This window comes from Macrotis lagotis, chromosome 1 (genome assembly GCF_037893015.1).
Source record: "Macrotis lagotis isolate mMagLag1 chromosome 1, bilby.v1.9.chrom.fasta, whole genome shotgun sequence".
Taxonomy (NCBI): domain Eukaryota; kingdom Metazoa; phylum Chordata; class Mammalia; order Peramelemorphia; family Peramelidae; genus Macrotis; species Macrotis lagotis.
Window position 1 is genome coordinate 921,405,594 of NC_133658.1, and position 25,850 is coordinate 921,431,443.

The window sequence follows — 25,850 nt, forward strand, 5'->3', positions numbered from 1 at the left end:
ATCTCCTCAGCCTTTTATTACTAAATTACTTAAAAAGTTTAGCAGCAATGCTCGGGTACACTTCTCTCCTCCTACTCTCTTCTTAATATTTTACAATGCAGAATTCAATATTATGATTTCAAGAACAATATGCTTTCCAAGCCTTTTTAATGTTATCTTTGTTGGCAAAACCAAAGAATTTTTTTTCTCTTTGACCTCTCTCAAGGCTTTGACAATACTATTTACTTTTGCCCCCTTGAAGATCTGTTCTTTTTAAGTTTTTAACATACTCCTATCTCCTGGTTCTCTTCCTATTCATCTGACCATTCTTTTTCCATCTCTTTTGCTGGATGCTACTGGTGATCATGTTCTATAATCAAAGTTGTGTACCATGGAGTTCTATGCTGGGTCTTCTCTTAACCCTTTACATGACTTCCAAAATGGTCCCATTGGCTCCAGTGTATTTACTGAATTATCTAAGATAATGATTCTCAAATATACTTCTCTGCACAACCTCTCGCTTCAAAGTTAATATTGAAGCCATAAGATTCATCTCATCACACTTTCAAACCCTTATTTAATGTATAAAAAAACTGCAGTATTTTTATGTTCTTCCCAGTTATGGACTGAGAAAGAAAGATGATCTTGGAGCTCAGCAGAACAGCTGGTGATTTCTCCTGGATTGGGAAGAGTGATGTTAACTCCTTGGTAATGGAAGTGTGAGGGAGGTGTGTTTGTTTTTCATGCAGTGAATATACTGGGTTCAAGGAGGGCAAGATAGCAAATTGAAGGTATGTATAGGGTTGGCATGAAGCTCATTCAGCTGCCTAGTTGGCATTCTCATGACCAGTTGCCTCAGAGGTAGACATGCCTTATTAGCCCTTACAGTGAATTGCTGCCAAAGGAGTGGAAGAGGATAAAATAGAGAGAAGTTTAAGAATTAGGTCAGCATTAGTCCTTGGAGATTGAGAAGTAAGGAAACCCCCTATCCTTATAAACAGAGGCATGAGAATATGAAATATAAAAAAGCATAATGAGAATCTATGAAGATGGTAATTTAATTCACTTTTGATAGAGTGAGTGCTCAAATTAAGGCAATGAGTTCTGTTCACTGGGAGGAGATCTATGGAAGGAAAGGGCTTGACTCAATAAGAAACCATAGGACACAATGGCATATCAGATTATTTCGTTTACATTGACCACTGATTAACTCCCATCAATGAACCAATCATCATCAGGTTCTGGGAAAAGGATATTGGAATATGAGGGGGCATAAGGAGATCAAAGAGGAGTTCAGGAAAGGAATAATAGGGGCAGGAATGGGAGGTTAGTGGGAGAAGAGGGGCAGGATTAAGAGCTCTACTTCTAGCCATAGAGCAGAATTACTTTGTAGGAGGGCCAGGTGGATGAGGTGTAGGTGGGAGGGGTGAAGATAGCATTCAGTTGGGTTATTAATAAGGTCAGCTAAAGAATGGGAGAAATATAAAGTCACGTGCTGAGAGAATCTTAATTTGGGGGCTTCTTTTGCCAAAAGAACATCAGTTGCCAGGGCACCCAAGCAGGTTGTCCAGCACCCAGCCATTGGGTCAAGTTGCTTAGAAATGTATGCAACCAACTACCTTTGCATGTTGGATTCTGACCTGAACTTCATTCTTGCCCAGTGAAGTCCTATTTATTATCCTTTACTAAGGATCCAAAGGGGAATCTCCATTAGAAACTCTTAACCACCTTGAAGACCCTCAAACAAAACACAAAGTCCATGGAGACCTCAAACAGCTCCCAGACCCAGAGAAACCACACTACCCTGCCTCCCATATCCCATAATTTATAAAGACTTGGTCTCCCCACTACCTAGACCTGGACTCTGCCCAGACCTAGAAGCTTTTATCTCCTTCAATTAACAGCTTTATATTAACTTCCCCTCATAGCACTGTCTTCCTTTTTACTGCCAGGGTCATCTCTCGACCTTTCAGTGGTCACATCTACTTATCCCCATTGGAATCAGCTGGTTTGGTTGTGTTAATCCAAATGGTGTCTCCATGAACCAGCATTCACGTATCAGGCTCATCTCTTCCTTCAGTGGGGTTATCAATCAACATATGCTTCTGGCTGTTCTTTGACTAGCAGTGTCTGATTATAGTTTAATCATTTCAACTCTGTTTGACTCTCTGGTACCCCATTGAGTGTTGGTTTTTTTTGACAAATATACTGGTGTAGATTGTCACTTCCTACTCCAGATCATTTTCCAGATAAAAATCCGGAGACTTACCCAATATCACACAGCTAGTATCTGAGACCAGATTTAAACTCAGTTCATGAATATTCCTGACTCAAGGACCAGTGGTGTAAGCACTGTGGTACCACCAAGCAGCCAGAGCCTGAATGATCAAAAAATTAGGTGTTTTGGCATTACATGTATCAAGATCTAAACCAGATGGTAAATGTTCAGTCTAATATGAGAAGGATATGAATATTTAAGGAAAAAAGAGGACACAGAGACCATTTCATTTTGCAATTCCAATACCCTCATTTTATTATTAGGGTCACAGTGTTTCAATGAGGTTTTGCCCTTCCAAATATAGCTAGAATGGAAATAGCAGACGGAATCTGATCTAAGATGTTTTGCTATTAGAGCTAAAGTAATCATACTAATAATAATAATACTAATTTAGAGGGTTATTGTCAGGCTTGTGCTTACATAGATGTGGAAAGTCACTCCACCAATTCAGATCAACAATTTCAACATTATACTACATTTTGGAGAACTGATAAATTGTAACTTAACTTATTTGTTGTCAGAATAATTAACTATTCAGAGATGAAACCTGAACCAAGAACCCTCTGCTGGTCCTTTTCATGAAATATTGGATTATTGCACTGCACTGTATTAATGAATCTATGCAATCTTTGAAGCAGTGGATTCAGACTCATATAATCTGGACATGATCATTTTGTGATAATTTCCAGAGATATGAAAGAGACTGACCAAGTATAGAGAGTATAGCTTTTGTATATGTCACAATTTAGTGATTTGGACTTTTCAAAAGAGGAGAGTGGAAATATCAAAAGGATATTCATTAGTTTTAGGAATTGCAAAATGAATAAATCAATGGAAGATCATAATAAATATAATCATGCATAAATTAAGTTTAAAGTCAAATAATTAAAATAAATTATTTTAAATTATATGCCAAAAAAAGAAAATGGAGCAATATGTCAAGTTTAAAGTACTTAAGATTATATCTATCACAGAGTAAACATTATATAACTTCTGTTATTATTCGGTTGATTTTAGCTTTGTCCAACTCTTTATAGCCCTATTTGAGGTTTTCTTGGTTAGCTAATTTTATCGATAATAATTATTATTTCAGTTGCTTACTCGTTTCAGATTCTTTGTGACCCCATTTTGACTTTTATTGGCAAATATATTACAGTTATTTGCCATTTCCTTGTCCAGCTACTTTTAGAGATTGGGATTTGAGGCGAACAAGATTAAATGACTTTTCCATGATCAAAGAGCTGGAAAGTATGTGACACCTGACTTGAATACAGGAGTTTTTCTGCCTTCAGATGAGCCATAATATCTACTGTACCATCTTCCATTATCATACGAATAGTTGTTCTCATTGTTATTAATAATTTTCAAGTACTTTGAATTATTTTGTCTGTATAAATTATAAATTATAAACTCTATAAATAAAGATTGAAAAAGCTTTCATAATGAGAATGATGAAAGGCCCTCTCTGACATGACCAAGGTAAGATGTTGAAGAGCCGGGATGCCAGTCCAGGTCTTCTGCCACTAAGACTGGTGGCCTTTGAGAATTTAGTTGGGTTTCTTTTCACTATTGGAAATGAATACTGGAAAAGGTTGGCTCCCTTGTTCCAGTGCCAAAATTGCTCTTCAATTGCATTCCTCTTGCTTTTATACAAATTACAATCAGTATAAGGAACTAAAGGAATGAATGTTCAGCAAATTTAACAAAATTAATCAAATTACTCAAGGGAAAACAATTCATACCCGCATTTCTTTTTTTTTGCCAAGTGATTTTTCTTTTTTTGCCCTTCACATTTTTTATCCCAGCATCATGCAAGCCAAAACCATAACTCCCACCCCATTTCCAACATTGATCAAGTCAGTTAATTGGGGTAGGTTAAAAATACCTTTCTTAAATTATCATATTGCAAAATTAAACCCTGAAATTACTTCAATATTTTTTCCACAGTTGCTATTGCTAGATATATTTCCCTCCATCCTATCCCCACCCTCATTTACTCTTTTCTTTCTCCTTTCATTCTGCCCCGCCTCAAAATTACCCTTTTCCCATGATCTTTCTTCTCTTCTATCAACTGCATCCCCTTTTCCCTTCCTCTGTCCCACTTCTCCCATTCCTTTCCTTTCCTGTTTTCTATGAGGATTACATAGTTTTCCACGTGCGATTGAGTGTGTATGTTATTTCTTCTCTGATCCATGAGAGTAAAGTAACACTAATTCCCCTACCTTCCCCCTTACCACTCCTCTGGAAAAAGCTTTTTCTTGCCTTTTTTATGTGACTCTACCTCTCCTTATGTTATCTCACAATACATTTTTGAGAAAGTACATTGACTCCATCTTTTTAATATATTATACCTATAAATTCAACTTCCCATGTCATAAGCTCCTTCTACCTGTCCTAATAGATGAGAAGGTTCATATGTGTTATCCGTATCATTTTCCGATACAGAAATACACAGGATTCAACATCAAAACCCTCCATACTGTGTCCATCCCATCCACTCTCTCTATGCTTCACCTGAGTGCTGTACTTGGAGATCAAACTTTGTATTAGCTCTGGTCATTTTATTAGGAAAGTTTGAAAATATGCTATTTCAATGAATGTTCATCTTTTCCCCTGAAAGAGAATGTTCAGTTTTGCTGGTAGTTAAAGAGTGGTTGTAATATCAGTTCTTTTGACTTCTGGAATGTCATATTTTAAGTGTTACAACTTCTTAATGTAGAAGTTGTTAAATGTTGTATTATCCGGACTGTAGCTCCAAGATTTCAATTTTAATTTTGTCTATCTATAATATTTTCTCCTTGACTTAGAAGTTCTAGAATTAGGTTATAATACTGCTGATCATTTTCATTTTGGGATCCCTTTCAGGAAGAGATTGGTGGATTTTTTCAATTTTTATTTTATCCTCATGCTCTAGGATATTGAGGCAATTTTCCTGCTTAATTTCTTGAAAAAGAAAGTATGTTTTTTTTGGTGGGGTGGGTCATGATTTTCAGATAGTTCAATAATTTTTAAATTTTCTCTCTTGGAACTGTTTTCCATGTCAATTGTGTTTCCAATGAGATATTTCATATTTTCTTCAATTTTTCCTTCTTTTGTTTTGCTTTACTGTTTTCCGGCTTTTCACAGAGTCATAATTTTCCCTTAGCTCCATTCTACATTTGATAAAACATTTTTCTTCAGAGAGCTTTGGTACTTCCTTTTCCTTCTAAACAATTCTACTTTTAATGCATTCATTTCTACATTGACCTTTTGTATTGTATTTTGTTAACATTTGATCTAAACTGATTTTTTAAGATTTTATTTTCTTAAATATTTTTTGGTATTTTTTTCACCAAGCTGCTGACTTGATTTTCATGATTTTCCTGCATCGCTCTCATTTCTTTCTCAATTTTCCTCTACATCCCTTAATTGATTTTCAAGATCATTTTTGATCTTTTCCACAGCCTGAGATCAATTCATATTTTTCTTGGAGTTTTGGATACAGGACCTTTGACATTGTTATCTTCTCAGTGTATACATTGATACTCCATAGGACCAAAGTAATTGTCTATAATAGGACTTATTCTCTTCTGTTGTTTGATCATCTCCTCAGCCTATGACTTGAATTTAACTTTCTATTAAGTTGGGTCTCAGGTTCCAGGGAGGAGGATGCACTGCTCCAAGTATTTAAGGGGTTTTGCAGCTTTTTTGAGGGATACTCCTCCAGGGACAGCAATTCCTCCAAGGTCTTATTGTGAGGGTCTGACAACTCACCTGGCCTGTGCTTTGGTCTGTTAATGAATCCAGCCTCAGGGATACCAGAGAGTCCTCTACAATCTCACCCAAGCCCCTTATTCTGTGTAGGTTCAGTTCTCTGGAAGCAGCTGCTAGATGGCTTGTCAGGTCAGCTCCTGGTTCCCAGACAGGGTCTCTACCAAGGCTTGGGCTGGACAGGACTCTGTCTCACTGTGATGAACCAAGATTTTCCTGCTGACCTTCCCAATTGCCCACAGCAATAGCCAAGATGATCGCTGAAGCCAGTTTTCTCCAGTGGGACTGAGCTACACTGAGGGTCTTTTCTAACCTAAAAATCTTCCAAGTTGTCTTGGGCTGGAAAATTGTTTTACTAAGTCTTATTCTCATATCTCCAAAGATCTCTAATATTTCATTTGCCATATGTAGGACTTTAAGGTGAGTTTAATTTTTGGTTGGATTTATCAAATTCTGAAAGGAGTAAAATGGGGTACTCCCCAATATTAAAATTTTATTTAATATTTTGCCCAATATTAAATTAAGAAGCCTATAAATATTTGGATTCCATGCCATTTTTGTATATATGTTTAGTATTGAAATTATTTTCTAGTCTATGTTCAATTTATTATTATATTTATTTAAGCTTGCTTTGTACTGATGATTGACAGTGTTTACAAATGCCATCCTCTAATTTTTACTTAAGAATAATAGATGTTGATACTTCTTATTTTAACTCTGTTAATATTTATATTTTTAATCTGTGTTGGGACTGAACATCATACCTGTGAGCTTTCCTCTGGTTATGACTCCCAACAACTACTTCTATAATTATTTTCATTGTAATCTTGGACTAACTTATTTAATATTTATTCAGAGATCAGGTAGGCTGACACAAGATGCAGGAATCCTGGAAGATACTGACTTTGTTATTTTCTTCTTCATTCCATTCTGATAAATAGACAAATTGTAGCTCCTGCACTAGAGTTTATTGTTTACTTTTGGTTTTGCAAGGCAATGAGTGACTTGACCAAGGTCACACAGTTGGGTCATTTTGTAATTATTACGTATCTAAGGCCAGATTTGAACTCAGGTCTTCCTGATTCCAGGGCACATGCTCTAAGCATTGTGGCACCTAGCTGCCCCATTTCAGGTGGGGTGGTTAGGATCTATTAATGAAAAAAAATTACTGCTCTTTAAAATGGAAAAGTTATCAGTGTAATGAAGAATCTAAGATTGATTTCATTGACTTATAAATTAACATAAATCTTATAAATCTGAACGGATGTGTAAGAGTAAAAATGTTTCCTACAGAAGAATTTTCTCCCATTCAAAATATCTTTCTGCTGTACTCCCTCTTCGGTCCATTGTGTGTCCCTTCCCATATCAGCAAAAGTCTGTAGTTTTAACAGCTAAACCATACCTCACAAATTCCTTAAGAAGTTCATTATCGGGGCAGCTGGGTGGCGCAGTGGATAAAGCAACGGGGCTGGAGTCAGGAGTACCTGGGTTCAAGTCTGGGGCTCAGACCTTTAATAATTACGTAGCTGTGTGGCCTTGGACAAGCCACTTAATCCCATTTGCCTTGCAAAATCCTAAAAAGAAAAAGTTCATTGTCCTGTCTCACTCCCTTTTCCTCAGAGGAATTCTTTAAGTCACATATTCTAAGTAATATCCTCATATTTTAGGTTACAATGGAGTCAGAAAAATTAAATGACTTAGCTATTATCAGATCCCTAGAGTTGTATCCACAGTTTTTGGATTTGAGTTCAAGTAACTCAAATTCATTCCACAATCTCTAAAATCTCCCACTTTACAGCATAGGAAACTCCTCTATCTGAATTCAAGCTCTCAGATGTAGTTCAGTCATGGAAGAGCCTGGGTTATAAAGAAGGATTGAGATAGTTTTTAAATTAGCATTAAATTAGCATCCCAGAGTCACAGGGGAAAATCTTAGAAAATAAAAAAATTAAATAATGCCATTGGTATCCCTTAATCTACTCAAAAATTATTAAACATTTTAAAGAGTTTACTATGTGCTAGGAAAGGTGCTAAGATGCAAAAAGAGATAAAAGTGCATTTCTGCCTCAAGGAGTTTACAATGGAATGGGGACATATCATGTAACTGCAATTATAAATAGGTAAAGATATAAAGAATAAACAGAGAATATATAACAGGAGAAAGGCAGTAGGATTAAGAGGGGTTGGAGAAGTTTTATCATAGAAGGTTGGATGTGGGTTGGGGCTTGAAGGAATCAAATGATGTCTGTAGTAAGAGGAGAAACAGTCATTGGGAGTTTGCCAAGGTAAAAAGAAGAGTAGAGAAAGAATATCCTGTAAAAGGCAAATATGTCTCAGCTATGTCCTCCAGACAAAAGAAAAATGTCAGAGAAAAGTAAAAAGAACTTGAAAAAAAAATCAGTAACAACATCATAAAGATAAACAAAACAACTTGGAAAAACTGAAGTACACCAATTATGCAATGGCCAAATAAAGTTCAGGAGAATTGCTGCTACTGAGGGAATGTGAAACCCATGCTGGAGAGAATACAAAAAAAATTGTTTTTATTTTTTTTCCTTGCTCGATGGGAAAAAATACTTAACTAAAAAATATCAATTGATATAAGCTATGCTTTGCAGGAGACACTCACAAGTAAATATTAACAAAACACAAATAAAACATTAAACAGTTCTTATTAGAATATGTGTTTTGTATTTTTCAATTCATATTTTCTTTTCTTTCCTTTCCTTTTTAGGGGTTTTCTTTTGCAAGGCAGTAATGGTAAGTGACTTGAACAAGGCCACATAGCTAGGTTATTATTAAGTGCCTGATACTAGATTTGAACTCAGGTAGTCCTGACTCCAGAGTCAGTGCTCTATCCACTGTGCAACCTAGCCACCCCTTATTTTCTTTTATTTTTGAAAATTACATATTATTAAAGTTTTTCAACATTCATCCATATGCATATTTTTAAGTTACATAATTTCGCTTAAACCCTTCTTTTTTAACAGTCCAGTGAACATTGCATATGTGTTCAGCATGTTCACACACTATTCGTTTTATGCATGAGGAAATAGAATCAATGGGAAAAGAAAGAAAACCATGTGATGGGAAAGAAAAAAAATAAGAAAAAAAAATTTAAAGTAAACAAAATGTTCATTTAGATACTACAGATTTTTTTTTCTTTTCTTTGTTTCATTTTTCTACATCTGGATGTGGATAACATTATCAGAACATGTCTCCCAGAGTTGTGCCAGCTCTCTGAACTGCTGAGAAGAGCTCCATCCAACAAAACTGCTCAACTCACAATGTTGCTGTCAATGTGTACAATGTTCTCTTGGTTCTGCTCCCTTTATTCACCATGAATTCCTGTAATTCTCTCCATGCTTCTCCAGATTCCAACCATTCATGGTTTCCTATAATACTCTATACCTTTAACTTGTATATATCTCTTTTAAAAACATCATGTAGGATTGTAATTTTTAATTCATTCTGCTATCCACTTCTGTTTTTTGGGAGAGTTCATCCCATTCACATTTGCAGTTAAGGTTACTAAATCTTTATTTCCCTCAATGTCATCCTTCCCTAACTTGTACTCTAAATATTTATTCAAGTAAAGTCATTTTTTATTTCATTATGTATAGAACCTCTAAGTCTTCTAAGTACTTGGACATCCTGATAAATCTCTCTCAAGAAAGTTAGTATTGATTCTAAGGTATGGGAGGCACTGACACAGGATCACTCAGCATAGGGTTCCCTCTTTAGAAAATGTACTGAACCATATGAACAAGGAAAAATTCAAGTAGCTCAAAGGAAGCATGAGATACACAAGATTAGAGTAAACACCCCAGGTATTCACTTGGACTAGTGTGTCTGAACTTTCCTAGAACATTTGGAGCTCATACAGTGATAAGTTTGTGAACTATAATTTGTCTCAAACAATGATTTCCTCTTAAGTCAGAATGGACAAGAATCAGCCATTCCCATATCCACTTAGTACAATCTCTTCAACTATTTACAACCCTTCATCTATCCTTAAAGAAATATAATTCTCAAGAGTTACAAGTGTTATCTTCCCTTACGGGGTTGTATGCAATTTTATGTTCTTAACTAACAATTATTTATCCCCCCCTTCCCTTTTTATGCATCTCTTGAGTCCTGTATTCTAAGACCAAATTCTCTATTCAGGTCTGGCCGTTTTATCAGGAAATTTTGAAAGTCCTCTATTTCATTGAAAATCTTTTTTTTTTTTGATTGTTAGAATCCATTAATGGATTTAGAGTTCAGAAAATCAATATCTGAAGCAGTTGATTGAATTAGTGTTTTTGCTGCGCCTTATCAAAGTAATTTTCCTGTAGTCCCCATTTTCTGGCAAACTGAGGAAGGGATTCTCCTCTTCACTCTTATAACTTTTTTCCAAGAAAAATGTCAGTACAAAGAAAAACACTGTTGCTAGTTAATTGCCAGGATCGCCAGACTAATCAAATATAGACACGTTTGTGAGAACATCGATATAAATATAGATGCAAATGTTTAAAGGTCTATTTTTGCATATATGAAAATTATACCAGAGTTGTAAACCTTGGCCTAAATCCTGCTGATATCCTTAATTGATTTTACTCATAACTTTTCATTTACAATATACTGCCTATATCAAAAGAGAAAGCAACAACGTGGAGATTAAGAGTCATTATATTGACTCTAAGCTTCAACTGGGTAAGTAGGTAGTGCAATGGATGGAATTCTGGGCCTGAAGGCAGGAAGAATCTTTTCCAGAGTTCACATCTGGCCTGATGCACTTACTTTCTTTGTGACTCTTGGAAAATCACTTTCCCCTGTTTACCACAGTTTTCTGAACTGTAAAATAGGCTGAAGAAGAAAATGAAAAACTATGCCAGGATCTTTGTCAGGAAAAGCCCAAATGATCTTTAGAAAGTGGACATAAGTGACAAATGACTGAACAGCAATGCTTAAGGTAAAGCCAAGATTATTAGGAGGTATTTAGATAATAATTCTGGAAAGATATTTTCTTGTCTCAAACTTGGTAGGGGCTGCATGTCCTCCTCAGTTCTGCCTGGGAGAAAATCTCACTTGCTTCAAGTCATAACTCTGGGGTTCTATCTGTCATGAGACATTTTCTGAGGCCATCAGTTCTTTACATACCTCCACTCAAGAAGCCCGTTTGTATCATTGGGCATGTTCCTTGAATTTTGTTACATGGGCATAGCCTGTGTACTTCTTCCGCTACAATATAAATTCTTCAGGGAAAGCTCTATTACAGGTTTTGTTTTTGCATCCATGCCTAACTCAATATTTGGCAGACGTATCAATTTGAATTGAAATTCAACATTTCAATCATCTCTGAGAAATGATTATGTCTCAGGAAAGTCATTATTAGTCATAGGCTATGGAGAAACTGTCCAAAATTTTAGTCCAAAAATGAAGGTGAACTTGTGGAAAGTATGTCTCCAAGTGATTGGCAGAAACCTTGTACTTCTATCGCTATTGAATCTTCTTAGTAAAAATAACTCTGTAAAAGATTTTAACAAAATACCCACCTTTAAACACAGGTATGATGAACATTGTGCTTCTTTCCTGTCCCAGAGTATTATTTCCTGTTTAATTATAGTTCTGACATCTTTGGGATTAATTACAAAGGACAAAAAAATCATTCATTCAAGCAATCATTTAGACATTCTGCCTAAGAATCACACAATTGCCCCCGGGCTTGGGATTCCTCTTGTGTTCCATGAAGAAAGTGATTTTTCCAATGTTTACTGCCAGGGTTTTTGCAGAGTTCAAAATCTATACTGCAAGCTTAGCGTTTTTTGTATCACTAAGCAAAATAAGTGTTTCTTAGCTAATTGACATAGGTGAGAGAGAATCAGTCTTGGAATCAAATAGACACATCTTCATGATTTCAAATATGTTCTTAGAAACTCACTAGCTATGTGACTCTGGGCAAATAATGTGTAATTGTTTGCTTTAAGTTCTGTAAGTTATAAAATCAGCTGGTGAAAGAAATGGCAAATTCTTCCCTTGACCTTGCCAAGAAAACCCCAAATTGGGCCACAAAGGAATCAAACTCATTTTAAACAACTGAGCAACAAAAACCACCCAGAGTAGTTAGAAGAACCAAATGAGATCATAGTTGTAAATCTTAATGTCTTTTATGATTGTTATAATTAATTGAAGTGAACTTTCAGGTTTCCTTGGATTCCCAGTTACTTTAGCCAGTCTTCATTTGTTAAGAAAAGGTCTTTGTTCATCCTATTTGCCCTCATCTAATCACTCTCTTCAAAGTTCTTTTTTTAAACATTTATGGGCTTGCATAAAACATTCAATTACTGCGTAAAACCAGAAGGTTTTACCTGTGTAAATGGATTCTCTGAAGTCCCATTATAAATCTCAAAGGGGACTTTAGTTCTGCTTCAGAGCAACAAATATGCTCCTACTCCAACAGCATCATGTCTCTTCTATCCTTGACTTTATAATTTTAGTGTAAAGTGTGAAAAAGCCAACAAGACCATTCACTTTCTTCATTCTCAGGTAAGTTACTAAATAAAACAGGTTGGGAACCTAAATGTTTTAAATTATGTCGTGTCTCATTTAGTTAATATCAAGTCATTGAGAATTTTCTAGATTGAATAGAGAACCCCTTTGTGTGCTATAGTATGTGATCTAAGTATACAGAGAGGATACAGGGAGGAACCAGGTTGTTAGGATACCAATTCAGTTGGTTTCTGGTTCTGTTCAGTATCTTCCCCAAAATCAGATTAGAGGGAAGAAATAATCATAGCAGCAATAATAAGATCTATTTTAATGTTGCTTTCTAAAAAGTAGTGTTTTGTAATCAAAATGTTTGCAGTACCAGCTACATTATAATGACTTTTAAGCAAAATTTTATTTACTGATGCTTTACATCTTTGTCTCTCATGATATTCACACCAAATGTAGGGTAGCTGCCATTCCTTTTTTTGAAAGATTTTTTTCAAGGCAAGTAGGGTTAAGTGGCTTGCCCAAGGCCACACATTCCTTTTTATAAATGAAAAAAGAAGATAAGAGAATAGTCTAGAATCACATTTGTGCTGAGTGACTGTGGCTTGACTGGAACCTAGGACTTCATGATTCTCAATCTCATATACAATGTTGCCTCCCAGAGAATCCTAGGCTCATGGATTTAGAGTTGGGATGGATCTTAGAGGTCACCTACTCCATCCTTCCCCTTAATCTTTATTTTTATATATAAGAAAATTGAAGCCTTACAAAGTGAATTGTGTTGCTGCTCATCATTGAAATAGTAACTACCAGGAGAATTAGAAGGGAGAATCTCAAATGCCAAATCCAGTAATCTTTCCATTTAAACTGTCTCATTACAGTGTTATTTTTTAGTGAAAGACAGTGTTTACGTGAGTAGTATATGCATGCATCTAATGTGTAAAACTATTTGGAAGGAAAGGAAATTGAGAATTCAATCTAGCAACCAAATCAGCTGCCTTGCTGTTTGAATGATTCTTTCTTGTTAAACCTCAATTAAAGAACTGAAAAAGATTATTGATGTCAGTTGGTTCAACTCTGTCCCATACATGAGGAAGACAAGTGGTTATTTAGTTTCTTCTTGAAAGTCTCTCTTAGCCGGAAACACAGAAAGGGGAAAGAAGTCCTGGATCCCTCCAAGTGGGCTGGGGTAGGTCCAGTTCTTCCTTTGTTTGTGTAGCACCTTTTCAAAGTTCAGCTAATACATACTTCAGCCTCTTCAGGAATATGTAATGATTTCATCTTCAATACAATGTAGAAGGCATTAAGGGGAGTAGTAAGAAATGGTGAGGGACCTTGAAGGTCTGGTTAAAAAGTGTCGGTTTTATTTTGTCAACAGTGAGGAATCTTAGAGTTTGAATTTGCTGGAAACCCAGCTCTAGAAACAAGGTACTTTTTTAACTTAATCAATTTTGAAATCCACTAACTATTTTAGAATTCTTTAGATCTATTCTAAGGTTATGGAAACAACCAGACATGGACTTGACAGGCTGAATAAGGAGAAGACATAGTTGAGCCTAAAAGCAGAACTTCTAGCTGATCTGCATGGAAATATTTAGATCCCAGGAATATATTTTGTTACTACGTAGGACTATTATAATCTATTTCAAAGCAGGTTGATTGAATTGTGTAGCCATTTCCTCAGAGCAGTTAAAACATTGAACCTAAACAACCTCCTAATTTAGTCAGTCAAGTCAAATAATTATTCCTTTGCAAAGTTCAAATATACAGTTGTAGTTAATGGGATGAAGTTTCTGATAAATTTGATCAAGATAGGCTCAAAGGCTTTGAAGTGGAGGAACTGTAGAGACAAAGTGATCGTAATGCCTGTGAATTCTAAAATTGTAAGTACCTAAAGTATAATAGTTCACAAGCCAGCAGAGAAGGACTTTTGTTGGAGGACAGGAGCAAACTCAATTCAAGTAACTCAGAATCATAGAATTCCGAAAACTAAAGGGACCTTGGGGATCACCATGATGAGAAAATGAAATAAAGTTATACTTTAAAATGAAAAAAAAAAAAGTAAGATCCTTAAAAGTAAAGAGTTAAAATGATATAACAGAAATATATAGTTTAGATGAAATTTTATTCACTGGGATTTACTAATAAACATATGTGCATACCATCTATGATGGTCACCCAGAAATAGGAAAGAAATTGGTCTTATAAGTAAATACAAAGCATAGAGAAAACAATTAATCTCCTTAGTAGTTCACCTGTAGTAATTTACTGGAAACTAATCTACAAATATTATCATTTCTGAATAATTATCTGATTCTGTTTTCCTGGGAGGATGGTCTTCATACATCCTGCTCACTGTCCTTCTAGGTTTGTGATTAGCATAAGAGGAGATACTTTTGGAGTCTTAATTTTTAACTAAAAAGAAAGGTGACCCATGTCAAGTCTTGTATTCTCTAAAGGGAATACCTTTTCTATCACAATATATTTATAAGTACCATTCTTTCAAAGGACTCAATTTTATTAATTTTACTTATTTTTGCAACTAAGATTTACAACTTAAATTTACAACTGAGTTGTAGTGCAATGAAATGGTTTAGATTTTCATTTTTTGTTTTTGTTTTCCAGAATCACATCGCTAATATGGGTTTGATAACTGCTTTAAATTCACTTCTTTCTGACTCAAAATCCAATATTCTCTCAACTATTCTAAAATTCTTTTCCTAGGATACTATTTTAATTTAAAAAATAATTCATTTCAATATGTCTCAGAACGATATGTTCTCGAAAATCCAACATGAAAGTTGATTCCACCAGTGGAATATATTTTCTGTTTTCTAATAATTTCTTACAGCTATATATTCTTTTTTCATGAATGACTTGGTGGTATTCCCCTGAAAGCAGATTGTAATAAAGTATCATAAATGGCTGTATCCTAAGAATCCATTTGCATGAGAACATGGTATCACTGTAGCATTAATTATAGGGGAAAAGAGTATAGTATTAGGGGGCTATACACTGAAATAAATTTGAATGACTTTTCAGTTCTGCTAAACATTGACAAAGAAATGTAAAGTTCTACAGTTGGAGATTGCTTGTTTTAATCCCAGGGTTATTTTATGGAAAGACACTCTCCAAGGATCTTTGTGGAATTTTTGTAAGACAGGATACAGATTTTATTGTGTTTGTAAAATTAACAATAATCTGCAGCTAGTAAGAAAAGCAATTAAAAGAGGTTTTTTTAGTTAATTCTGGAAGGAAGAACAAGATCAAAGAAAGGGAAAGACCACTTTCCAACATGAATGAGATGCTAATTATTAACAATGGAAGGAAATGAGATCTGTTCAATTTATTGGTTTTCTGTTTTTGGTTTTCCTTTTTCTCTTCAAGGATAATGACTTCAGTGCTGAAAATAACATAAGAAAGGTGTATATTAGAATTTTATTAGTCAGAGTTAAGGAGCAGACAGTATAGTAAGAGATAACCCCTCATGAAATCAAATAAGTTGACTTAAATAACCATAAGATTGAAATCATTGATATCATTTTAATATTCTCAAAGGGTTGTTCTACAGTATAAAAAGAGTTGCATGATCAAAGTTATAGTTTTTTTTTTATTATTTTTTCCACCAGCATGCATGGCTGTACGATTTGGACTAAAAGGGAAACCAAGCACTGCCCAACTGAGGCTTGTATATTGTGTTGCTTGAGAAGACTTATAAAAGATTCTAGGATAGCAAGGAGATCAAATAAGTTAATGCTTAAAGAAATTAAATTCAGACAATTCACAAGTCAAATACTGAAGTTGAAGTTGAAATACTTTTGCTATAAGAGAAAATGGGACTCATTGAACAAGTCCCTGATGTTGAGAAAGATTAAAGGCAAAAGGAAAGGGGGATAATAGAGAGTGAGATGGATCAAAAGTGGCATGAAAGGAATAGACATGAATGGGACAAACTTTAAGAAATAATAGGTAAAAATAGGTTCTGGCTTGTTTCTGGTCCTGAATCACTCAGTGTCTAACTTGACAGAATAACTGAACAATCACCACAACAATATATTGATATAGTTCTTTAAGAATTACAAAGCACTTTTATTTAACTGTTTTCATGGTTTATCACAGTGCTGTGAGGGACAATTTCTCCCAATTTATGGTAAAGAAAATAATATCAGGGTGGATTAGTGATTTCTTCAAAGACTCAAATCTTGAAAATCATAAAAAATTATATGATACAGTACTTTCACTCTGCTTTGGTGCTTATCCAATGACTTACATGTTCAACTACAGAAAGAATGAAGATGTCATTGCTGAGAAAATGGCAATAACATATGACATATTGTGGTAAATTGGATAAGTACCAGATGATTGGAGAAAGGCAAATATTGTGCAAATTTCAAAAACAATGGAAGAGAATAGTCTATATATTACAAGATAATGAACTTTATTTTAGGAAATTTTAGAAAAAAAACACTTGCATAATATATGCATGTGTGTATTCATGTATACATATATGAAATCCTAAATGAATATCTAGAAATGGAAGAAATGAAAACAAAGAAAGACTATGGCTCAATTAAGAATAGGTTAGGCCAATATTTTTATATCATTACGTTTTGGACTTTGTTGAGAGAATTAAAATCTGATCATATGAAAAATGTTAATATAATATGCCAGTGCAACTGAGCATTTTGTCAATACTCACTCTGGAGTTCCCCCCCTTTCCTTATGCTCATTATATTATTCATTATTATCTCTAGCTCTAAGGTGACTAATAAATATATAAAATTTCATTATAAATCATTTAGAAGAAACTCTCCCTTATTAATTAACATGAGCTAACAAACCATTTATAAAATAATTATAGAATAAACTAGAAAAAAATCCTTATATCTAACTCACCTTACTTCCTACTCTTGAGATGTCTGGAGCCCCTTTCGAGAAGATTATATAGTGAGATCATATTTTCAGAACTGAAAATTTACGAGTTATGTATATATGGATGATAGATGTTAGGGAATTCTGGATGCAATCTACTTCAGCACTTATTTGTAGAAAATAATAATTTATGTCTTCTTCTTTGTTTTGTGTAGTGTAGTGTAAATAACTTTGGTATTTATTTAAGCCAAATGGTTTAGTGAGCCTGGGATATCTATCAATCTAATATACATGTATATATGTATATATACATATATATGTATATATATATATATATACATATATATATGTATATATGTATATATGTATGTATGTATATGTATATAGGTAGAATTTAACAATATTATTTCATCATAAAAATAACAGGAGTGCATTCAAAGACATGTTGGAAGATTTGCATGCATGAAAATAGAGAGAAATGAGTTTAACCAAGAGAATAATTTATACAATAGCTACAACATAGTAATGAAAAAACCATTAAAAAACGTAAGAATCACAATCAAAGCAAATATAAAACAATCATTCAATACACAATTTATTAAGCACCTACAAGATAACAGTGCTCAGTATATGAATTAGAGGAAGAATCAGTGCTGACCCTCAAGGACCTTACAGACCACCAAGCAATTGACTATTTACAAGCAAACTAGTGACAGAATATATATAGGAAATTGCTGTTGTTCTTCGTCCTTCTCAAAGAAGACCATGATACAAGGATAGGTGATGCCATGACATGCATGCGAATTTGGTTTGAGAGGGCGTGCAGAACAAAGTAACCAGTGTCACTTTCTCCTCCAGAGCCATCTGGTCTGTTGGTCAAATATGGATCAGGATGGCAATCAGGATTAAGTGATTCACTCAGAGTCAGACAACTAGGTAGTTTTGAGTTTCTGAGGTTGTATTTGAACTCCTCTTCCTGACTCCAAGTCCAGTGATCTATCCGATGTACCATCTGAGTTTATTGGTGGCATTAGTAAATCCTGTATTTTAGAAAAATCAATTTGTAACTGAACAGAGAGTGGCCTGGGGTTTAGAAAGAAGCTTTGAAGCAAGATGGATGGGAGACCAAAATTGTAATGACCTAGGCATTAGGTGAAAATGAGCTTACCCAAGATAATGGCAGTGGCAGAATTAAGATGGGACACATCCTAGAGATTCCATGGAGATAAAATTGAGAGGTTTTAGTAACAGATTGATGGGATGGATTAAAAGAGTGAGGATGATGCCAAGTTTACAAGATCAAATGTCAGTAATTTCAAATAAACTAATATATACTTTATACTCAGCCTATTCAATACAAAAGTAGGCTCATATGTATGTGTTGAGAAAATGTAGCTTATGAGAAAAAAATTAAAAATGGTCAAAAGCTTATTGTCTTTGTCCAAACACTATTTCAACATCCTAAATACTTATATTGAGAAGAGAACTGATAGATGAGAATCATGGTAAATACGAAATAGACTCACCAATAAAGAATGAAAATAATCTCCATTTAATTCAGGTAAAGTGATTGATTATCTCTGCAGGACTCATTTCCAAGTGGGATGTCTACCAACAGTCAGTTCTGTGACTGGTTAGAAGAAAAAATTCAAGTGAAAAGAAGTATCCATTATAAATGTAACTCAAAAAGATGATTTTGGAAAGAATGACCAGAGGAGACATATTAGGAGCATCCCTGTTTTGATAGCACTAAGTTCATAGCACTCAAGCGATCAACAATTTAATTTCCATTATATACCTTAAGGGTTTCTTTGAAGAGGGCAGTTTAGTAGTACAGTAGATACTGCAAAAGTTAGAATTTGGAAGATTTTAATTAAAATCCAACTTTAAGTATATGTTAGCTCTGTGATTCTTGACTTTTCATTTAAGCTATATTTGCCTTTGTTTCCTCACTTGTAAAATAAGCATAACAATACCTTCCTATAAACGTTGTGAAGATCAAAAGTGATCATAAATATAAATCATTCAATACAGAGACTGGAACATAATAAGCCCTAAATAAAGATTCGGAACAGAACAGATCCTTGTAGCTATAACCAAGGTCTTTGATACTCTCCATCATAAGGACTATGAAAAATCAGGTCAAAATTTGGTTATCCAGAGAAGTTCATCAATACTGTGGTTGCTGATTTGTTTCTTTGGTTTGGTTCCTCCAAATGATGTCAGACTTGGGATTGCAGGTTTTGCAAAGAAAATAGAAATTTATTAAAAGAAGTTATAACATATTAAGAAAATAATTGAATAGTTTAAAAGAGTTTATTTAAAGAGAAGACCATGTGGATAGCTGATTGAATTGGCCAGGCCAGCTGGCCAGGGTTCAGCCGGAGGCTGGGAGGTAAAAGAGAGCAAACCCATTTCTGTTCATCAATCTCCTTAAATCTTCTCTCTGAGTCAATGCGATGGGGTGGTGACCTGGGATTGACCCAAGTCCCTCACTGGAGATTTTTCCTTTTGGGGAGGGGTCTCTTTTGGGTGATCTTCGGTGTTTCCAGAGCCTGTGTTCCCTTGCTGCCCCACAAGAAAACAGTGCAATACAATTCAGGTTGAAAGTCTGGCCCTCAGGTGTAGCCTAAATTATATGATAAAGGAGGAAGCAAGATTCCCTTTACAATGCAAACAAAAGATTTACAAAGTTTGTGTCCAACTGATCTCATCAGTCCCATTCCCAGGTGTCTCTGCATCAGTACTATATGTCAGTTTCATAATGGTGCCATTGCTGGGTTCGGGAGAATCGATGATGCCCTTGAGCTTTCCTGGGCCCAGTGGAGTGAAACAAGGCTGTATCCTTGCTTCCAAACCTTTTCACAAGATATTTTCAGCCATATTATCAAATGTCTTCACTTAGGATTAGCACAGAAACAAACTCAACTGTCATGATGATATTAAATTCTTTAACCTGAAAAGGCTACAAGCCAAGACCAAGGTGCAGGGAGCATGGATATATGATCTTCTGTTTGCAGATGATTGTCCACTCAATGCAACCTCTGAAACTGAGATGCAACAATGTATGGTTTGATTTTCTGTTGCTTGTCCTCATTTTGGTCTAACAATTAACACTGAGAAACACAAAAGTTCAATCAGTCAGACACACACCATCCGTAAGTAGAATTACAAGAAATGGTGAAGTCTTGAATATTAAGGCTAAATTGATTTACCTTGGAATTGTCCTTTCCAGAGAGATTCAAATTGATAATTTGGTTGACATATGCATTTACACAGTTTAGTATTTCAGGAGTTACAAAAGAAAGTGTGAGAAAGAAGAGGTATTGGACTACCTACCAATTTAAACGTCTGTAGGACCATTGTGCTGACCTCTTTGCTGTATGCCTGTGAAACCTGAACAATCTACCAATTCCATGCTAAGAAACTGAATAACTTATTTAAATTGTCTTAGGAAGATTCTGAAGATCACCTGGCAGGACAAGATACAATATACTGAGATCCTTTCTGTTTTAAAAAAATATTTTAGTTGTTTTCCAATTAAATACAATATTAGTTTCTACCCATCATTTTTGTAAGTTTTGTATTTTATACTTTTTCCCGCATCCCCCCCACAGAAGGCAGTCTGGTAATCTTTACATTGTTTCCATGTTATACATTGATCAAAATTGAATGTGTTGAGAGAGAAATCATATTCTTAAGGAAAAAATAAAATATAAGTTAGCAAAATAATATATTACATAAGACACTTTAAAAAAAATTGAAGGTCTTTGTTAGAACTCCACAGTTTTCTCTGGTTACAGATAGTATTCTCATCACAGGTACTCTAACCTTGTCCCTGATTATTGCATTGATGAAATGAGCAGGTCTATTAAGGTTGATGATCACCCTCATGTAGCTGTCAGGGTGTACAATGTTTCTCACCCAATATCAGTTCATGCAAGTCTTTACATCCCTCTTGTTTTCTAATATAAAAAATAGTGTTCCATAACATATACATATGCATATATATTTGTATATATACATATATATATATATTTATATCATAATTTCTTCAGCCATTTCCCAATTGATGGACATTCACTCAATTTCCAATTCTTTGCTAAAAGAAAAAGGGCCACTATGAATATTTTTATACAAGTGATGTTTTTAACTGATATCTCTTCTTGAACTAAACTGCCAAACTTTCAAATGATACAAATAGAATCAAATTCTGATGGGCTGGGCATGGCATTAAAATTCCAAATATATGTTTGACAAAAAGATTATTTTATAAAGAACTCAAATGAGGGAAAGTGTTCACATAGGGAGACAAAAATATGATACAAGAGCATTCTCCATATCTCTGTGAAGAACATTGGAATTGATTGAGTATCATGGGAAACACTGGCATAGGACTACCCATCATGGCATGCCCTCATCAGAGAGTCGGTTGCCCTCTATGAGTAAGCAAAATGGAAGCAATTCACATGAATCTCTATGGGTTCATGGGGACTGTTAGTGCTTAACTGGTGGTAGGGCATCCTGAGCTCAAACTTGTCTGAACAGTCATAGTCAGACATATTGTCTCTAATTTGTATCGAATATAGTGATGCCATTTGGTCCTCTTTAATAACAAAGGACAAAAACTCATTATTACCAAACAGGTTGGCAACAGAAAGTTTATCAAAAAAGCCAAAGCAGCTTAAAGAATGTAAAAGTTCCATTAAGTAAATGTAGAAATACCAAATTGTTAACATATAAAAAGTAAAAAAATAAATAAACTAGGAAAACATATCAAGATACTATGTTCACATTGACATCATCAAACGATTTGTGCTTCATTCAATCCTTTTATTTTGCAAAAGAAAAAAAAACTGAATAATAAGATTTTGAAAAAAGATGTTGTATGTTGACAAAATCAGGGGTGCACCCAAGAATAATTTATCCAGAAAAGTTGAGTATAATCCTGGATGAAAAAAAAGGAAATGGGTATTGGATGAACTGAAAGTATTGTAGGTATTTGTAAAAAAATAGAAACAAAAAATACCCAGAAATGTGAATTCAATGTACAATTTGACATACAAAAATATAGATGAAATATAAAGAATAAAGTAGACTAATTTAAGGTATTCATACTAGTCCACTAATTCATATGTATGTGCATTTTATATATAATCTATATATGTATGTATTTATGTATACAAATTGATATGTGAGGTGGTGCTTATGATGATGACTTAGGACTACCCCTCACTCAAATCCAATTGATTGGCTTGTGTTGCCACCTTCTTCTTGATATCATAGCCTTCTTCAAGAAAAATGACAAATATCACATAAACATGTATACTTATGTCTGAATATATAAAATTTTATGTTTGAAAATATCAGTACTCTTAAAACTGAAATCATTACTAACATAGTTTGAAAGTTAGATTGGATCTGAGTTGTTTATAATGGGATGGTTCTAAAAAGAATATTGAGTAAGAAAAATAAAAGGGAGAAGTTTTATTATTAAATGGCATATGGAAAAAAGGAATAATTTCAGAGGTAGTTGGTAGGGATGGAGGACTGGAATATTGAAAGTTTACTCTTATCTCAGTTGAACAATAGATAATATAAACATCTGGAATGGTATAAATCTTCTGAACTTGTAGAGAGCTAAGAAAACTGAGACGAGTATAGGAAAGAACACTTAGAGGTCTTTATCGATTAGGATATGGGAAGGTAGGGCTACCAGAGGAGTGTGTGGATTCACAGAGGGAGGGTAGGGGAAAGGGTAGAATTCAAATTCTTGGAGAGTAGATGAGAAGGGAAGTGGAAGATGGGGAGGAAAGATAAGGTAGCTTAGAGATTGTGGAAAAAATAGTCAAAATAAGATGGAGGGAAATGCATTAATAGTTTATAGTAGCTCTATTTGCATTAGCAAAGAACTGGCAATGGCAGGCATTCTCATCAACTGGGTAAAGATTGTGGCATTTGGTTATGATGGGATAATTCTACACTATTAAACATGCTGAGCTCAAACATGGAAAAACTTGCACAAAATATTAAAAGATGAAGTGAATAGAGGCTAGAGATCATTATATATTCTAAGTAGCAATGTTGCTTTAAGAATGATTTTGAGTGACTAGTTCATTTCAACTGTTACAAATACATAAATTTAAAAAAAAGAGAAGTACTTAGGTAGAAAGACCCTAGCTGCATCTAAAGAAAGAAATAATAAATCAAAGTGCATACAAATAATTTTATATACACACAAACATAAACTTATACATGCATATACCTATTTGAGTCTATTAGGAACCTTTTGTAAATCAAACTGGAAGATCAAAAAGGGAAAAGGAAATTGATAATTTTATTATATATTTCAAAGAAATAGAAAGTTGAAATTGAAGTTTCATGCAAAATCGTGTTTTTTATTATACTCTTCTACAGAAATGCTTGTTTTATTTCAGAAATTAAAAATAAAATTAATTTTAAAAGATAATTATGACAGTGGTCATGATAATCATGATGATGAACAAAACAGTCCTTGGTTGGCCCAGGGAATTTTTACTACTGAATCTGGTATGTTTGCACATTTCACAAAGAAATAATTCTTCTTCAAAGTTACATTACTGTATAATCACTTCATTGCATTGAAAAATGTTCTATTCACCTAGGAAGAAAGATTCAGCATTGAGAGGCTGAATCAGCTTCTGGAATATCTATCAAACTAAGAAATCAAATAGGAAAGGAATATGAATGCAAAAAACTGCCCAGATAAGCCACTTTGTTTTTTTCCACAACTTCTATAAATGAATTGTTGATCTCAAGTACTGTTAGTTCAAGTAATTCATTTGATTAATTTCTTTGAATTTGCAATTTCCTGAATTAAATGAGTGAAATAACTTATAGACAACCATTATTTTGTAGTCATAGGCTCAGTCCTGAATTTTGTTTTTATCCAATATTCTCCCCTTTTGAATACTTGTCTTTTGGACTATAGGTGTAAAAGGGAAATAATACTGATGAGGGAGGAAAAGAACCGGACTTTTGATAGCAATTTCATCCTGCTAGGATTATTGGATACAAACCAATATGGATTGCTATTCTTAACAATTATTCTCATCATGTTTATGGTTGCAATTATGGGTAATACAGTCTTGATTCTTCTTATTCACCTTGACATCCGACTCCACACTCCAATGTACATCCTTCTCAAGCATCTCTCCTTCACAGATATCTTGAATATCACCAATATTGTTCCCAAGATGGCCATTAACTACATATCTGGAAGGAAGTCCATCACATTTGCAGGTTGTGGATTCCAAGTCTTCCTCTATTCCAGCTTCGTGGGTACTGAATGCCTTATTCTTACAGCCATGTCTTATGATCGCTATGTAGCCATCTGCCACCCACTCCGCTATCTAATCCTCATGAACCATCAAATCAGTGTCATTTTGGCTGCTGGCTGCTGGCTTGGGGGAATCATCAACTCTATAATTCATACAATTTATGTACTGCTCCTCCCATTTTGTGGAACAAGGGTCATTGACCACTTTTTCTGTGAAATCCCAGCCATGTTGAAACTTTCTTGCATTGATACTTCACAATATGAAAGAGGAGTGTCTGTGACTGCTGTATTCTTCCTCCTAATTCCTGTCTGCATCATCCTTGGCTCTTATGGTCAGATTCTCCGCACTGTGCTCCATATGAAATCTCTGGAAGCCCAGAAAAAAGCTTTCTCCACTTGTTCCTCCCACCTGGCTGTGGTTGCCATGTACTATGGTTCATGTATCTTTACTTACCTGACGCCAAAGTCCTATCATACTCCAGGTCAGGACAAGGTCCTTGCCATCTCATATACTATTCTTGCTCCCATGCTCAACCCTGTCATTTACAGCCTCAGAAATAAAGATGTCTTAGGAGCCCTAAAGAAGGTTTTAGATAAAGCACTTAGACACAGAAATGAATATTTTTTAAAAATTAGATTGAATGCTCATTAGAAATGTGTGGAAATATTTCAAATAGTATTCATGAACTTTTGGGATTCAAATGAAAATGTTTGCTTATTCCCCTCCTTAAATATATGACAAAGGTAACTCAACCAACTAAGTTATATGCTACTCCAAGGAAAATATATTTACTTTTTGAATCTATTTCAAGAATTCTTGTAAAATTTATGTCAAGAATAATCCTGTGATTCATCTCTCACTTCCTATACTACACAGTAATCTCCTATGTTGTAAATAACAACCAGATGGTACAATAAGATTTAAAAGGTCTATGATTCATGTCATAATTTTCCATCATCTTTACTGGTTCAAAGGTGCTAGCAAACTCCATTGTTTTCGATATCATTGTTCAACTGGCCATCTATCTAGAGTTCTATATAGTGTTCACACTCAAATTTCCCCCAAACTGACTACACACACATATGCGCGCACGTGCGCATACTTTTCTATTCCATTGACAAAAAAAAAAAAAATCTTTATCTGACCGTATAGAAATATCACTTGTGATGGTCTGG

At 34.5% G+C, this 25,850-nt stretch overlaps 1 protein-coding gene across 1 annotated transcript; it reads left to right on the top strand.

Moving 5' to 3' along the window:
• Nucleotides 1-24,348: 24,348 nt before the first annotated feature.
• On the top strand, nt 24,349-25,326 carry LOC141509374 (olfactory receptor 2AJ1-like). Its single transcript, XM_074218876.1, has one exon. It carries the CDS (start codon nt 24,349-24,351, stop codon nt 25,324-25,326), a length of 978 nt encoding a protein of 325 aa, XP_074074977.1.
• The last annotated feature ends 524 nt before the right edge of the window (nt 25,327-25,850 follow it).

What these genes read in the sequence shown, in the direction of transcription:
- LOC141509374 (XM_074218876.1), top strand. Translation starts at nt 24,349, where the DNA reads ATGAGGGAGGAAAAGAACCGGACTTTTGATAGCAATTTCATCCTGCTA.